At 60.9% G+C, this 16,438-nt stretch overlaps 1 protein-coding gene across 1 annotated transcript in view; it reads left to right on the top strand.

The window, feature by feature from the left end:
- TLN1 (talin 1) overlaps window positions 1-12,271 on the top strand; it is a 38,577-nt gene extending 26,306 nt beyond the window's left edge. The window contains exons 42-56 of the mRNA XM_026044992.1: window positions 76-195; window positions 565-711; window positions 1,427-1,593; window positions 1,955-2,138; window positions 2,396-2,521; window positions 2,821-2,937; window positions 3,038-3,223; window positions 3,369-3,476; window positions 7,355-7,460; window positions 7,645-7,769; window positions 8,044-8,169; window positions 8,919-8,981; window positions 9,230-9,412; window positions 10,866-10,991; window positions 11,362-12,271. Coding sequence (XP_025900777.1) covers window positions 76-195; window positions 565-711; window positions 1,427-1,593; window positions 1,955-2,138; window positions 2,396-2,521; window positions 2,821-2,937; window positions 3,038-3,223; window positions 3,369-3,476; window positions 7,355-7,460; window positions 7,645-7,769; window positions 8,044-8,169; window positions 8,919-8,981; window positions 9,230-9,412; window positions 10,866-10,991; window positions 11,362-11,493 — 2,016 coding nt within the window. The 3' untranslated portion in view covers window positions 11,494-12,271. The remainder of the gene's footprint in view (window positions 1-75; window positions 196-564; window positions 712-1,426; window positions 1,594-1,954; window positions 2,139-2,395; window positions 2,522-2,820; window positions 2,938-3,037; window positions 3,224-3,368; window positions 3,477-7,354; window positions 7,461-7,644; window positions 7,770-8,043; window positions 8,170-8,918; window positions 8,982-9,229; window positions 9,413-10,865; window positions 10,992-11,361) is intronic.
- The last annotated feature ends 4,167 nt before the right edge of the window (window positions 12,272-16,438 follow it).

The raw sequence follows: 16,438 nt of genomic DNA, 5'->3' as shown, positions 1-16,438 counted from the left end.
AGCTTGGGGACACTACCTTCCTTGCTTGCCTGTCCCAACATAGGGTCCGTGTGACTTCTGTTCTTCCACTTGCAGGTCACCAAATCCACCACCAGCCCAGATGAGTTGGGCATCCTGGCCAACCAGCTCACCAATGATTATGGGCAGCTGGCACAAGAGGCCAAGCCAGCAGCACTCACTGCTGAGAACGAAGAGGTAGGAGCCATGAAACCATGAGGTCTCCCTGTGAGCATGGGCCAAAGCACGGCTGTATGTCGTAGGGAAGAGCAGGATTTCCTGGAGCGAGAGCAGAGATCAGGAGGCCCTCACACTTCCTATCAGGGGTGAGGGGAGGAAGTATTCAGACCTCCCCTGCAAACATGTGTGGAAATGTGGAGCAAAGCTGCATTTCCTTTTGGCAAGGCAGGAGCAGATGTCCTGCCAGTCCTGGAAGGACTGGCAAAGAGGGGGCAATTTTGGGAAGTCCTGTTTGGAGCTGAGGGCAGAGTGGCTAGCTTTTCCCATGGGGTACCACAGATGCCAGGGCTAGTTCCTTCCAGAGCTGATACACACATTTGCTTCCAGATTGGCTCCCACATCAAGCGGCGGGTGCAGGAGCTGGGTCACGGCTGTGCTGCTCTGGTGACCAAGGCAGGTGCCCTGCAGTGCAGCCCCAACGATGCCTACACCAAGAAGGAGCTCATAGAGAGTGCGCGCAAGGTTTCCGAGAAGGTGAGCAGCCCGGCGGGCAGCCGGGCACAGGGGCAACGTTGTGCCAGGCAGGTGGAGGGAGAGGATGTTGGATCGAACCACCTCTGAGCCAGGTGCGGGAACAGCAGCCCAGGCTGCTCTCAATCAGCCCCTTTGTGGGAGCTGTAGTATTTGCTGCATCTCTAGCCAGCAGCTCGTGTTGGGTGGTAGATCTCTGGAACTAGTGGACAAGTGTCCTGTCAGTCCAGAGAACACAACAATAACAGACCAAAACATCACAAAATCTTGTTGATAAGGGTAAATCTGCAATATTTGTAAACAAGTTTACAAAAGCAAAACAGATACTGTGTTCATACTGCCTGATACGTGTCTGCATGCTTTTTTCTTTCCAAGATTACTTTCCTTCAGGAAACTTATTCTCTTATGGGTATTTGCCAAGGTAGTAAAAAATGAGTTTAACAGTTAAAGAAGGAAACAAGATAGAACAATCTGCTACCCATTATTCAAACTTTACTCATTTGGAAATTAGGAGAGTCCTATATCTCCTGTGTCTCCAAACCTGATAGGTTAAGTACAAAAGAGAAACAAACGAAAGCTAACAAAGGATGGTCACACCCCATGGTGACTGTTTCCCTTCTTAGCTTGAATCTGCCCCGGAGAGGTGACTGGGAACGTGTATAGTAGACGCTGCCTGTATTTGCCCTGCTCTCCAAGTCACTCTGCCTGTTTCCTTCAGGTGTCCCACGTGCTGGCAGCCCTGCAGGCTGGGAACCGAGGCACACAAGCCTGCATTACAGCAGCCAGTGCTGTCTCTGGCATCATTGCTGACCTCGACACCACCATCATGTTTGCCACTGCAGGAACCCTCAATCGGGAGAACTCCGAGACCTTTGCTGACCACAGGTACCAGGGTGGGAGAGACAGCACCTCATCACAACCCAACCAGAGTTGGGGAGTTGGATCCTATTCCATGGTCTGCTATCTTTCACCTACAAAAATACTACCGACAAAGTCCAGGTCACACTGGCTCTGTTTCCTCCTCATCTTATGTATGGAAGGCAGGGCTTAACATCTTTCTAGACACACACAGTTGGGTTCTGCAACACTCTCTGCTGCAGCACTTGGCCAGGCTCTTAGCATGTTGTGTGGCTATGCAAGGAGTGTGTGTGTATGCAGAGAGCAGGTGCTTGGCTGGCAGTGCTTAACATGCTGCATAAATGCACATATACAGGGCTGTGTTTTCTCTGACCCTTGTTCTCCCCAGGGAGGGCATCTTGAAGACAGCCAAGGCACTGGTGGAGGACACCAAGGTGCTGGTGCAGAATGCCACAGCCAGCCAGGAGAAGCTGGCCCAGGCTGCCCAGTCCTCTGTGGCCACCATCACACGCCTGGCAGAGGTGGTGAAGCTGGGTGCTGCCAGCCTCGGTTCTGAAGACCCGGAGACTCAGGTAGGAGGGGATGTCTGGTTTGAAAAGAGGCTGCTCATAAATTTCTCGAGTTTGAAGTTGAGAGTTTAGGGTGTCTTGTGTTGTTTGAGGCTCTGTGTGTCTCAATGAGGACTGGCTGGGTTTTGGCTGGTGTCAGCAGAGCTGGCTGAGCAGGACTTTGGATACCCTAGGTGCATCTGTGCCCAGATGTCTCACTCTTAGGCCACCACCAGCCTCAACGTAACCGTAACAAAGCCATTACCCTGGTCTTCCCCCAGGTGGTTCTGATTAACTCCGTGAAGGATGTGGCCAAGGCACTTGGAGACCTGATTGGTGCCACCAAGGCAGCTGCTGGCAAAGCTGGGGATGACCCTGCTGTGTACCAGTTGAAGAACTCTGCCAAGGTCTGATTTGGAGTGTGCTGGGCAGATGGGGAAGAGTGGATGGGGCAGGAGGGCTGGAAAAAGGGTAGGAGGCCTTCTGTCTTTGTCTGGCATCATGTGAGGAACATGAGGGAACAGGTTGGCACAGAAACGGTGAGAACATGACATGCAGAGAAGCACTACTGGAAGAAGAAAGTGAGGTGGTGTGATGTGTGATATGGGAAATGGCAATTTTGGGCCAAATCAGCATGGAATAAAATGTGTCGTCAGTATCCAAGGCCTTGCATGGGACCAACCTGGTTCTCTTCTCCCTTCAACAGGTGATGGTCACAAATGTCACTTCCTTGCTGAAGACAGTGAAGGCTGTGGAGGATGAGGCCACAAAGGGAACGCGGGCGCTGGAGGCCACAATAGAGCACATACGCCAGGAGCTGGCCGTGAGTATGGGCTGGGCTTCCAACCAGGCAGCCCTGGTGCCTCAGCTGATGTCCTCCATCCACCTGCCTCCACAGCTCACCCCTGCCTCCCGCCTTCCAGGTCTTCTCCAGCCCGGTGCCTCCCGCCAAGACCTCGACTCCCGAGGACTTCATCCGAATGACAAAAGGCATCACGATGGCAACAGCCAAGGCCGTGGCTGCCGGCAACTCATGTCGCCAGGAGGACGTCATTGCCACGGCCAACCTGAGCCGCCGCGCCATCGCCGACATGCTGCGCGCCTGCAAGGTACCCCGGCCTGCGCAGGCTTCCCTGCTGGGCGAGAGCCAGAGCCCAGCACAGGTTTTGTTGGGCCCGGGCACAAGCCCTGTTGTTGCTCAGGGCTGTGGAGGAGCGTCGGGAGGTGAACGTGGGCTCCCTGTCTGTGTTTCAGGAGGCTGCCTATCACCCCGAGGTGGGCGCGGACGTGCGGCAGCGGGCGCTGCGCTTCGGCAGGGAGTGTGCCGATGGATACCTGGAGCTGCTGGAGCACGTGCTGGTGGTGAGTGTCTCTCCACTTGCTCCCATAATTTAGGAGCAACCAATGGACACCAAGGTGCTGCCCAAATCCCTGAATTCGTCTGGGCTCTGCAGGCTCTGAGATCCTTTCACAGTCCTCCTTGCTGCCTCTGCACAAGCTGCATGCAGACAGACCCCAACTGCAGAGCAGAAGGCGAGGTGCAGAGGTGATGTGTCATGACCACCAGTGTGCAGATCACTGATCTAAAAAGACCTCTTGTTTCTGTCAGGAACTGGCTTGAGATCATTACTGTCTTGAGACTGCACAGCACGCAGCTCCACGCAGGCTGCCAAGCCAAGTCTTCCTCCTGGGGAGACGGGCAGTTTTGCTGAACTCTGTGCTGAGCAGCTTCAGTGTTGGCCTAGTTTTGTTAAAAGTTGCTTTGGTCTGAACTAGGTTATAGCTCTCAGCTCATCCCTGAAGAGCCAGTGCTGGATTCCTCCCGCACTCCCTGCCCTGTACCTAGTGTGTGGCCTCATCTCCATCCCCAGTCCTGTACAAGAAAGGAGCATCTTCTGTTGTCTCTGACTGCTTAGACTGGCAGAAAGAAGGTGATTTGGAATGGGAGTGCTCCTTATAATTGCTTCAGGAAACAGATGTCAGAGAGATGAACAGCCTAAACAAAGCTATTTGGCCAACAACAGATGGAGATTAACTGTCTGTAAACAGATGGAGGCAGGAAATTCGACAACACGGGAGCAAAGTCCTGAAACAGCTTCCGCTAAAGAGTGGTGGGAGTAAGAAACTTCAGCTAGTGTGAAAGCAAAGCTTGTTAAGCTTGTAAAAGAGTGTTAGATGAGCAGTGGCTGCCCTGGCAGAGCTGCTGGCTGCCAAGGGCAGCTGCACCCTCTTGATGCACTCTGCCTGTGGCTTCTCCTCCTCCAGAGTAGTTCAGTTGACTGCTTTAATTAGCTCTCTACAAGATCAGTGTGGTTTACATGAAGCAAATTAAGAATGGATTAGCCAAGGGGCTGGAAGAAGGGATCCGATGAACTAGTTCCAGTAGTTTGCATTCTTGGCAAGATAGTGAAGATAAAGCGAAGTTTTTGTTGGAAAGCTGGACAAAACTGATGCCTGTGGAGCTTCCAGTAACCCTGGAACTAGTGTAGCGAGAAAAACAGTGAGGATTTGGCTAACTTGGTTAAATGGGGGAGTTTCGTGTTGTTTAGATTCACTAAATGCAAGCAGGGAGAACTCGGACTGTTTCCTTCAAAGAGAACTGAGTTGCTTTAGGAAGAGTGTCCTAGCACTGGCAGAAGAAAGAGAAGGTGGGCAGGGATTGATGGCTGGAGACTGAAACCAGACACAGGTGAAATCAGAGTTTTTTTCCTGAAGGAGACGACTGCTGGGACACAGTCCCAAGGGAAGCACTGGTATTTCCATGCTTAGCATCTAGATGAAGCCTCTTTCTGGAAGCTGCATTAGCCCCACGTAAGTCCCCACAGGCAAGACTGAAGCGCTAGGTGCAGCTCTCTGGCTGACCAGTTGTCAATAGATGATGGGGCTGCTGACCCGGCACAGCAACCCCTGAGGCCAGTGTCCTTGGAGGTGCCCACCGTGTCACTGCAGCTTGGGTGTAGCTGTCCAGCTGACATGTGATGACTCTTTAATAGCAAATACGTGGTCCTTCTCGTATAGTGTTCACTAGAGGTGCATTTCAGCAAGCTCACAGCCTCCAGGGTACGTTCAGCTCTGGAGAGAGAGCGTTTAGCAACTTGGAATACATCACTGGAGCACACAGCAGAATGGGGCACTTTGGACGTGCATACGACTGTAAATTGGCTGTCCACTACGTACTGTCAGCTTGGGGATTTCTCTCCACATGCAAGTCCTGCACATTTTCTAGGGTGGCACCGCACAAATGCGGGACAAAACTCCTGTAGGAACCAGCACTGGGCTCCCACAGCCCTCACAACACACTGACCTGTGAAAGCAGGAACCGGGAGCACTGGTCACAGTTACGAGAGGGCAGCAGGTTCCTGGAGGGCAGGGAGCAGGAAGGATGTGGAGGTGCTACTGAGGCCACCTTGCTGTGGGCTCTCGTGTAGCTCAGAGAGCAGGGCTAAGGACCTCAAGTCCCCTTGTGGATGTGACAGAGCCTCTGCCCCCAGCAGCAGCAAGAGCCCTGGGAACTGACACCTCACTCAGAGTGTGAACAGGAGCTTGGTTAGGGTTTGGGGAAAAGCCGCAAGAATTATTTGGCTCCGCGTGGAAAACACATCTCCCAGCAAGAGAGTGAGCAAGTTAGCATATTTCATTGGGGAGGGGAAGGAATGTGAGCCTCCATGGGGAATTGGTATTTGGTAACAATAGGCTTCTGTCAAAAAACCAAAAAAGCAGAAGAATCCAGTAGCTGGAAGTGCAGTGGGACAGTGCAGAGAGGGTAGAACGAGGTGCAGAGCAGGGAGTGGAGGGCAGCCGCTCCCAGCCGCTCCAGGCGGAGGTGGTTCCCAGCCCTCGGAGCCTCCCGGTCCTCAGAGCCTCTCCGTCCCTCGGAGCCTCCCCGTCTAGCCGGCCTCGTCCTGGCTCTGGGCCTGGCTCGGGCTGCCAGGCAGGAGGCGAGTTAACGATGGCCACGGCGCTCCTGACCCGGTGCCTCTGCTCTTTCGTGCTGACCTCTCTTTCTGGTCTCTCTTTGCCCCCTCTCCGGGGAGCACCCGCCTGTGGGCGCTCCCTCCCACACTCCCTCCCAGCCCTGCCTGGCTTCCCGCTCCTTCCCGATGCCTGTGACTCCCATGGGATCCGAGCCACCCTGCTAGTGCGCGGCGGGGCTGCTGGGGCCTGCGAGGGCCCTCGCCCCGGGTGCACCTCATGTCCCTGTGAGGACGCTCACTGCCTTCTCTCTCTTCTCTGTCCTTCCCTTTCAGCCGGTGAGTACGGTGGAGCTCGCTGGGCCTCCTGGTGCTAACTGTGCATGAGCCGTGGTCACCGCCTGCCCGTGTGCCCGGCCCGCGCCGGGGTGGCACCGTGTGCGTTTCTGTGCCTGTGTGCCCTGTGTGTGCGCGGGGTTTGGAGGGAGCTCTCCCTGCACGTGCCCTCGCACCCGCTCGGGCTGACACTCACCGTGTCCGCCTGTGCCGGGAGCCTGTTCTCCGCCTGTCCTGGGTGACAGCGAGCAGGTGACAGCTCTGCGTGTGCCGCTGTGCCGGGCGAAGCGGGGCTCTGTGTGTGCACAGGCACGCGCGGTGCTGGGGGCCTCCGTGTGCTGTGCTGTGTGCATGCCCGGCACCCACCGCGTGTGCTCCCCTCGCCTCCTCCAGCTGCCCTCACAGGACTCTCTCCAGGGACTGGAATGTTGCCCGGGTCCTCCCCTGCACATCCCGCATTTGCAGACAGATTTTCAGAAATGGGGATGGGGAGGGGAGAGTGATTGTGGGTCTTGAAATGCTTTGGAAGAAGAGGGAAGTCCTGGATGGGCATTCGTTGAGTGCATGAAGAAGCTGTAACTTAAACCTGAGGAACTCTTTGCTGTGGGATGTCCCAGAGGCGATGGACTCCGTGGGGCTAAGGGGAGGATCACCTTTGTCCTGTGCAGAATGAGACCAGACACTGTCACTTCACTCACTTGAAGCAAGGACTGCAAATAACTCGTGGGGAGGACTGAGGAACCCGTCATTTCAAAGCGAGTAGCAGGGACTCCTTGCTGTGCAGTGGCTGGCGGGTGGCACTAACAGCAACGCAAAATGAAGGTGGTTGGGCCCAAACCAGGACTGACAGATCCTGCCATAGGCAGAGAAATTCTGTGAACGAGGGGCAAATACAGGGCCTGACGGGAAGGTTCATGCTGAAAAGGAGAAGCTACGGGCCCGTCACCTGCTTTGCCGTGTGCCCAGCTCACTCATGTCCGCTCCCTTCCCCAGATCCTGCAGAAGCCGACGCACGAGCTGAAGCAGCAGCTAGCCACGTACTCCAAGCGCGTGGCCAGCTCCGTCACCGAGCTCATCCAGGCGGCTGAGGCCATGAAAGGTGGGTCCACGTGCTGCTACCGTCTTGGGGGACAGGTCTGGGGCCACGATCATGGTCTGTATCCAAGTAGGTGGCATGGGAGCCGGTGCCAGGCTCAAAGGTGGGGATGTGTAGGGCTGGGGATCACAACTGCAAGTGAGGCCGTGTGAAGGTTTAGCCTAACTTGGATTCTTTTTCCCTCTAGGGACGGAGTGGGTTGACCCAGAAGATCCCACCGTCATTGCTGAGAACGAGCTGCTGGGGGCAGCGGCTGCCATTGAGGCTGCAGCCAAGAAACTGGAGCAGCTGAAACCAAGGGCCAAGCCCAAGGTAGTGGTGCTAAGCCCCGCCTGACATCCTATGCTGAGCTTTGAGCAAGCTGGAGGGTCTCCTACCTCTGTGTCCATCTCTCCTTCTCCTTCATGCTCTGCCACTGCCTCCCACACCTGCAGCTGGACCTTCCTCCAGCAGCTTCTTCTTCTCTGTGTCCCACAGCCATAGTTCCATCTCTGTATGTGACCCCCTCAACTTCCTGCCAACTTCCATAGCTTCCTGCCCTGTCCTGTTTCCCAACACCTCTCTCATGCCCCTCTTTTATCTACAGCAAGCAGATGAGAGTCTGAACTTCGAGGAGCAGATTCTGGAAGCTGCCAAGTCCATTGCTGCAGCCACAAGTGCCCTAGTGAAGGCAGCCTCAGCAGCCCAGCGAGAATTGGTGGCTCAAGGAAAGGTAAGGGCGTAGAAATGAGCAGAATGTGACTCTGCAGTGAGTGCTGTATGTGCAGTGACGGGCTCCTGAGCTTGTGCTTTGGGTCCAGGACCCTGCACAGCCCATGGCAGGTGAGCACGTGCTGAGAACAGCTCAGAGACACTGAGGTACACGTGGCTGGTGGACAGTATTCCCCTAAGGGACAGCACCCTAAGGAAAGCCTTATGTAGCAGAGATCCTGCTGAAGAGCAAGTAAGAGCATTGGGAGATGGTTCAGAGCTGTGTGAGGACAACCAGTGGGCCCCACATGAGCCTCGTCGTGGAGATACACAGCAGTCGGTCAGGTTAACACAGCCAGAGAACAGTTATAGGTGACTGGAGCGCAGCTGATAAGGGCTCACTGCAAACGTGATCCCAGGGGCCCTGTCTCGGGCAGACAGGTAAAACTAGTCCTGTGGCTGGAGGCACGAAGCTGAACTTGTTAAGAGATAAGGGGCAGAGATTAAACAGAAAGGGCAGATGTATCTAAGGCTGGGGCACGTTCTCTGTTACAGTCGTCTTTGGTTGAGGCTGTGAGTGTTCCTAGGGGGACTGTTCCTGCTCCTGGGCTTTGAAACAAGAGTGGGTCCTGGGGAGAGCTGAAAAGAGTGGGTCCTGGGGAGAGCAGGGCAGCCTGGGGACACTGCAGCATGTGCTGCTGCCTGGTCCTGGGTCCTGCAGCAAGGCGGACACAGGGCAGTGACACTCACTCCTCCTCTCCTGGCCCGCAGGTGGGCGCCATCCCGGCCAATGCAGTGGACGATGGACAGTGGTCCCAGGGCCTCATTTCAGCCGTGAGTATCAAGGGGGCAGGTAGCGGCCACGGGACGAGGCAGATCCTTCTTGCAGGCTGCGCTGCAAAGATGGGACACTCGTCCTTTGTGCTTCTTTTCCATGGAATAAGCAGCCCCTTTCCCCACTCCCGCCACTTGGGTCGTGATGTAGGAGGTGCTAGTCCCCATCTCATGCCCTCCTACCTCCGTGGGAGACGCAGCCTCCCCGAGGAGGCTCCCACGTCCTCCCTTACGCGCTCTCCCCGCAGGCGCGCATGGTGGCTGCGGCCACCAACAACCTGTGCGAGGCGGCCAACGCAGCAGTGCAGGGCCACGCCAGCGAAGAGAAGCTCATCTCGTCAGCCAAGCAGGTGGCCGCCTCCACGGCGCAGCTCCTCGTGGCCTGCAAGGTGAAGGCTGACCACGACTCTGAGGCCATGAGGAGGCTCCAGGTGAGTCCCACTTCGTCTCTCCTGCGCTAGCTGGCTCCTTGGACTCCTCAGCATCAAACTGAGTGCTCCAGGAGTGGGTGAAAGCGTGACCGTGGCACACGGGGAGCCTGGGTGGGCACCCAGAGGGGTGCCCGAACAGAGGCGTCCCCCAGGACTTGTGCTCCCTGCGTGCCGGTGTTGGAGGCTTCCTCGGGGCCTGCCCCATGGGTGCCAGCGGAAAGGGCTCCCTGCAGGAAGCAGAGATGGAGCGGAGCTGGTTAGGCCAGCTCGGGTGAGCGTCGCTTGCTGTGCTTAGCTAAGGGCACAGTGAGCCCTGAGGCGGGCACAGGGTGCCGGGTCTGGCATGCTGCCCCACACCTCAGTGTCTTGTACCCAGGGATGGCTTCTAGCCACGTCACTGCTCCTCTGCACCCGCTCCAAGGGCACGTCCAGGCACTGTGGGCTCCCGCCTCCCAGTGCTTGGGCCTGTCATGGGAGGGATGGGGCAAGAAGGGGCTCCGTGAATTCCTTGGAGGCTGGTGCCTAGTCCAGGAGGGCAGTACTGGGGCGCAGACTCGGCGTAGCTTGGGCTTCTGTTGGCAGCTCTGCGCTGGGACGCGTTCCCTGGGCTGCTGTGGCCCTGGGCTCAGTCCTGGCTGCACTGCACGCTCGGACACTGAGCGTGGGGGCATTGAGATCTACCTGTCTGACCCGGGAGTGACTGCAGTGTGCGCACCAGCGCCCTGGCACTGGAGGGGTTAATGCTTGGGGCGTGTTTTATACTTCCTTGCCCTGGCATTCAGGGTTTAACCTCAAAGACCACAGCACACAAGGGGTTAAAGCCCATGTGGGGCCCAGACAAGGTCGCAGCCCTGTGTTTTCGGGGTGACTCTTCGGGGCTGAGGGCTGGGGGAGCAGCCAGGCTGCTCCCACGCGCCTGCCCCGCTGCTGAGATGGGTCCCGGTGGCAGGGCCACGTGCGTGGGGCAGGAGTGGCTGCAGTGCCTGAAATGGTCATGAGCGGCTCGCTGCCGCGCTGCTCGCTCGCCATGGAAGGGAGTCGGCGCGGCGCCCGCCCCGCGGCTCGGCCGCCTCGCCCTGCCCGCTGCTCCCGGTGCTGGGGCCCGCGGCACCGAGCCCCCACCCCGGCCCCCGCGCTCCCGGCCACGCTCCAGCTTTCCCCCTCCTTTCACATCCAGCCCGGCCAGGACCCCGAGCCTCCCTGGGCGAGCGGCATCCCAGGGCACTGCTCCCAGCACCTCCCTTCCCAGGGCTGTGCTGCCCCATGGCCGCATCCCTGCCCAGCTCAGCACTCCCTGCCTGGCTCTGCGCCCCCAGCCAGCCCAGTCTCCCAGTGGGGATGCCCTCGTGGCCGCAGGCTTCCCTGGCTCCCTCGTGCCTGGAGGACGGAGCTGCTGTGTCCCGGAACGAGGCTGGGCCTCACGGCTGCAGCCTCTCCCTCTCGCCCACTGCAGGTCGCTGGCAACGCCGTGAAGAGAGCATCCGACAACCTGGTGAAAGCTGCACAGAAAGCAGCTGCCTTCCAGGACTACGACGAGACCGTGGTGGTGAAGGAGAAGATGGTCGGGGGGATTGCACAGGTGAGGAGTGGGGCTCTTCCTGATGGGGCACGGGGCTGGGATGCAGCAACGTGAGCAGCTCTCCGGAGCGCCTCGGCAATGCTACAGGCAGGGAAATTGCCCCCTGCCACCCACCACCAGTGTGTGAGTCTGTGAAATCCTCAGGATTCCCGGTCCTCCTACTGCTTGTAGTAGCAGGCACTGCTAGTGAACATGCTTGTAGCACAGTCTCAGCCTACAGCAGTGGTATCAGCACCATCCCTGCAGCCAGGACATGTGGGGCAGGGCGAGGGCTGCCCCACCGTGTGCCACCGTGTCCCGGCCCTGTCTCCGGACTGTGACCTGTCTGGAGCTGGGAGCCCGCGGGCGCTCACTGCCCTCTCTCCCGCAGATCATCGCCGCCCAGGAGGAGATGCTGCGCAAGGAGCGGGAGCTGGAGGAGGCCCGCAAGAAGCTGGCCATGATCCGGCAACAGCAGTACAAGTTCCTGCCCTCGGAGCTGCGGGACGAGGAGCAGAACTGAGCCGCGTGCCGCTGCAGAGCCCTCCCGCCGCTCACCGCACAGACTGCTGCTGCCGGCTCCTATTTAAGAAGACCCAGCTTGAGCCGAAGGGCAGCCTTGGCCAGCCCAGGGCCCCGCCGGAGCGCCGGGCCTGACCGCGACACCGCTCACGCCGCGCCGTGACCAGCACCTCCGCTTTGCCGCCCAGCTTCCCGCCGCACTGCCCCGCGCGGCCACGGGAGCTCCTTCCCCACCGGCCCTGGCCGTTCCCAGGCCCGCGCCGTGCCCCGGGGCCTGGAGACCCCTCAGGCTCTGCGGCCGAGGCCCCGCGGGGCCTTCCCGTGTGCCTTGTCGTTCTCTTCCCCGCTCTTCTCTCCCGCCCCGCGTGGGCCGGGGGAGGCTGGTGCCTTGTCCCCTCGAGGCGGGTGGGAGCAGCTCCCCGTTGCCTTGCTCGCCCCTTGCACAGAGCCCCCCATCACCTTGGATGCCTTAGCCCTGGCTGTGCTGCCCGCCCGCCGCGCGTCCCCGTGGCCACCGCGGCCTCTCCGTGGAGCGGCCGTGGCCGCGCGCCGGCCGAGCCCCTCGCGCTGCTCTGCGCCACGTCGTCGCCTTCCTGCGGGGCCTGACCTCCCCCCAGGCCCCCGCCAGCTCTGCCCTCTTCCTCCTTCCCAAGTGCCTGCATCATCCCCCAAGATCTTTGGTATTTTTGTAACTTTTCGGGCTCTCTCTAGTAGCGAGGCTGCAGCTTTCCAAGTTCATTTATCGTCTCCTCCCCACTCACAGCCCCCGTGAGGGCACCAGAGCCCCCCGGGGCCTGCGCCCAGGTTCCCGGGGGGGGGGGGGCACCCTGACCCGGAGCCCGGCTCCCCACCCCTCCTCGGCTCCGGGATGCCACTTTTCCACCCGCTTCCTTTGCGCTCACAGAGGCTTCTCTCACTATTTTGATACTTTAAGCTTCCCATATTAAACAGACAAAGAAACCGTCTCCCTGCCGCTGCTGCGGGGTGGGGTGGGGGGAGTGGGAATGTCTCTTTGGAAAGAGACGTTCATCAATAAAAGTGTTTTTCCTGCTTTCTTGGTCTGCACGTGTGCGTGGTGCAGCGGGTGTGCGGGGCAGCGAACCCAGGCAAGGAGACCCTGGAGCCCGAGTGCCTCAGGGACAAGGGGGTGCAGCTGCCCGTGAGATGTGGGTGCAGCAGTGCACCCAGAACAGGGTGCCTCATGCGCCCTGGGACGCGGCCTCCCATCTGCATCTCCAGCAAGGGCGCACGGAGGTGAGGACTGTCCCCGGGGGGAGGTTTCGCCCCGTGGGCCCTTTCCCTGGGCTACAGGTGCAGCCTGCCGCAGCACAAGGGAGCCAAACAAGGGGGCCCCTGGCTGCGCCCCGTGGGGAGCCCAGCGCGGAGCGGGGCGGCCGCGGGCCCTGCGGCACCGCAGGGGCTGCTCCGTGCGGGAGCAGCTTGGCGCTGCGGCGGGCGGCAGCGCTGAGGCAGCACGGAAAGTATTCGAGGCACGTGCAGGCGCCGGCCCCGCGCTGCCCTGGGGAGGGGGCCCTGACGGGCTCCCCAGCGCCCCGTGCCCGGCCTGGCCCTCCGCCCGGCCCCGCTGCGAGACGGAAAAACCCACGAGGACGGGTGGGCCGGGCGGCCCCGGCACTGCCCCCCGCGCCTCGAGGGGCACCCGGAGCCCCGCGGCTCCCCGGGGCAGCCGGACGCATCCCCGCCAGCAGCGGAGGGGAAGCGGCCGCGGCGGCGCCAGGAATGCGGCCCGAGCCCCGCGGGCCGCCGGGGCTGAGCTCAGGCCCCGAAATAGCCCCCCGGTGCCGAGCCGGGCGGGCGGCAGCTGCTCGCGCGAGCGAGGCCCCTTCCCCACCTGTTCCCGCCGCGTCACTCAGCGGGTCGCGGGGAGCGCCAGCCCCGCCGGGACGGACGGGACGTGTGTGTCCCCCCCAGGCATCACGCGCAGGCACCGCTGGCCCTGCTCGGCCCCGTGGCCCTCGCTCCGGCTGCCCCTGCAGGTGCCCATGAGGCTGCAGTGCTACAGGTGGCACGAGCAGGGAAGGCCTCAGCAGCTCCGGGGCAGCACGAGGAGGGCAGCGCTCGGAAGGCCTCGGCCGTGCTTTGCGCACAGGGCTGCACGGAGATGTGTGAGAGCGGCCCAAGGCCTGGGGCACCTTGCCGGGACCGCGGCAGGGAATGTCCACCATCCTGCTCCCTGTCCCCACGGGGCCCGGCCGCCCCTGGCGGTGTCTGCGAGCGCTGGGTGTCAGGACTCCGCAAGCCCTGGGCGCTGGGGCCGCTCGCCCGGGCTGCAGGGCTCCCGGTGAGCGGCGGCCCGCGGGGCCCTGCGGGGTGGCCGTGCTGAGCCCCCCCGCTCCGCGCGGCCGTGGCCGGGCTCCAGGGGGGATTTGTGGCTCCTGCAGGAATCCCAGCCCTCCCAGCTGTCCCCTGACAATCTGCACCGCCTGACCCTGCACCAGGCCAGCAGCAGGTAGCCCGTCCCTGCCGGGGGGACAAACCCGCCGGGCACCGTGAGCGGGGCGGCCGGGTGCCGCATCCCCCCGTGCGGCCCCAGCCATGGGAGCCGCCGCGGAGCCGGGCTCTGGCGTGCCAGGACCAGGCACCGCGGGCTGCTGCGGAGCTCTGGGCACACTGCCGTGCTCCGGTGTCGCCTTCACGCGGCGGTCACCTTGGCCAGGCCTCTTCTCTCCACCCTGAGGACAGGGAGCCCAGAGGGACAGGATCCCCATCCCAGACATCCCTCAGAGTTGGGATAAGGTGGGAACCCTGAACCAGCTCCCCCTTGGAGGGCAGCCGGACATGGAGGAGCACCCGGGCCACATGGGTCCCAGCCCCGTGACCCGTCTCTGTCCATGTCTAAGTGCCAAGGCCGGAGCACACAGCACCTAACTGGATGGCAGGAGCATAATGCAGGGGAAAACATCCTCCTGAGGGTGCAGTTTAAGGGCCGAAGTGCTGCAGGACCCCCCTGGTATCCTGCCTGGCTGCTCCCACTTCCCGAATCTGTGCAATTTTGCCAGGGTCTGAGCCCATTATCTTGTTCTGGGCTAACGCATCTTTGCAAAGCCACCCGTCCTGGTCCGGGCGCGCCCGGAGACGGCGGCTCCTCCTCCCCTCGGACATTCTGTTCTGCCAGTCACCGAGTCTCCTTGCACAAATATGTGCCTAATTCATCGGCACTGAGAGCTGCGCGCCGGCCTCCAGCGCTGCCTCCTCCTCCCGTTCCTCCCAGCATCTGCAGCGGCCGCTCAGCGCCGGGGAGGGAGCTGCGTCCCCCTGCAACCCGGGGGGCCGATCTCGCACCCCGGTTCCTGCAAGAGCCGCTGCCGGTGCCCGCTCGGGGCTGCAGCCCGGCCCAGCTCCCGGCCTGGGCCTTTGGGCTTCGCTCCGGCGGCTCCCGCAGGCCCCCCGCTTGGGCGCCCACCCCTGCAGCTGGGAATGCGCCAGGAGCCTTTACGAGCATTATTAAAGCCGGGTTATTTTTAGAGGATCCCGGATCCAAAGGGTTTGCATTTTTTTGCCCGGATGAATTTGGTTTATTTTGAGCAGAAAGCAGCGGGTTGCGCGGGGCAGCTGGGGCGTGGCGGGGCCAGCAGCGTCCCACTCCTGCATGCCTCTCTATAGGTCCCCGGGCCTGTCTATACGCCTCTCTATAGGTCCCCGGGCACGAGTGGCCCTGCCACAGCGGTGGAACCCAGCAGAGATTTCGGCGCTGCGCTGGGGAGCCCGTCCCAAGCGGTGCCTTCCTGCCCCGCGGAGCTGTGACACAACAGGGTTCGGTCGCTTTTCCCTAGGGATTTTCCCCCTGAGCTCTGTGACAGTCCTCAGGGTGTCCCCAAGTGCTGTCACGGCGCGTGGGTGCCCCTGAGCACAGCCAGCCCCTGTGGGTGTCCCTGGGGCGCAGTGCCAGCCTGTGGGTGTCCCCAAGTCAGTCACAGCCTGTGGGTGTGCCCCCAGGCAGTGCCATTGGCGTGTCCCCAGTGCTCTTAACACAGTGTCACCAAGGTGTGCCAAGTGGCCCAAGCGTGGTGCCACCAGGGTGTTCCCAGTGTGGTGCCACAGGGGGTGTGCGGCTCAGCGTCACCAGGCTGCCCTCAGTTGGGTGCCACAGGGACGTCCACACTGCAGTGCCATGGTGTGCCCTGAGCACAGCGCCACCAGGCTGCCCTTAACCCGCGTCACCAGGGTGCCACCAAGGTGCCCTTAACCAGTGTCACCAGGGTGCTCCCAGCACAGTGCCACCAGGGTGCCCCCAGCACAGTGCCACCAGGGTGCCCTTAACTAGTGCCACCTGGGTGTCCTTAACCAATGTCACCAGGGTGTCCCTAGCCAGTGCCACCAGGGTGTCCTTACCCAGTGCCACCACAGTGTCCTTAACCAGCGCCACCACAGTGTCCTTAACCAGCGCCACCAGTGTTCCTGCAGCCCATGCCACCAGGGTGCCCATAGCCAGTGTCACCGGGGTGCTCCCAGCACAGTGCCACTGAGGTGCCCTTAACTAGTGCCACCTGGGTGTCCTTAAACCAATGTCACCAGGGTGTCCCTAGCCAGTGCCACCAGGGTGTCCCTACCCAGTGCCACCACAGTGTCCTTAACCAGTGCCACCAGGGTTCCTGCAGCCCATGCCACCAGGGTGCCCATAGCCATTGCCACCAGGGTGCCCATAGCCAGTGCCACCACAGTGTCCTTAACCAATGTCACCAGGGTGTCCTTAACCAATGCCACCAGGGTGTCCCTAGCCAGTGCCACCATGGTGTCCTTACCCAGTGCCACCAGTGTCCTTAACCAGCGCCACCAGTGTTCCTGCAGCCCGTGCCACCAGGGTGCTGTTACCCAGTGCCAGCGAGGTACCCTCACCCAGTGCCACCAGGGTGTCCCTAGCCAGTGCCACCAGGGTGTCCTTAACCAGCGCCACCAGTGTTCCTGCAGCCCGTGCCACCAGGGTG

Source organism: Nothoprocta perdicaria, unplaced genomic scaffold (assembly GCF_003342845.1).
Source record: "Nothoprocta perdicaria isolate Ctin4 unplaced genomic scaffold, notPer1 scaffold_393, whole genome shotgun sequence".
Lineage (NCBI taxonomy): Eukaryota > Metazoa > Chordata > Aves > Tinamiformes > Tinamidae > Nothoprocta > Nothoprocta perdicaria.
The sequence above is the reverse complement of the archived record's forward strand: the minus strand, read 5'-3'. Positions and strand labels throughout refer to the sequence as shown.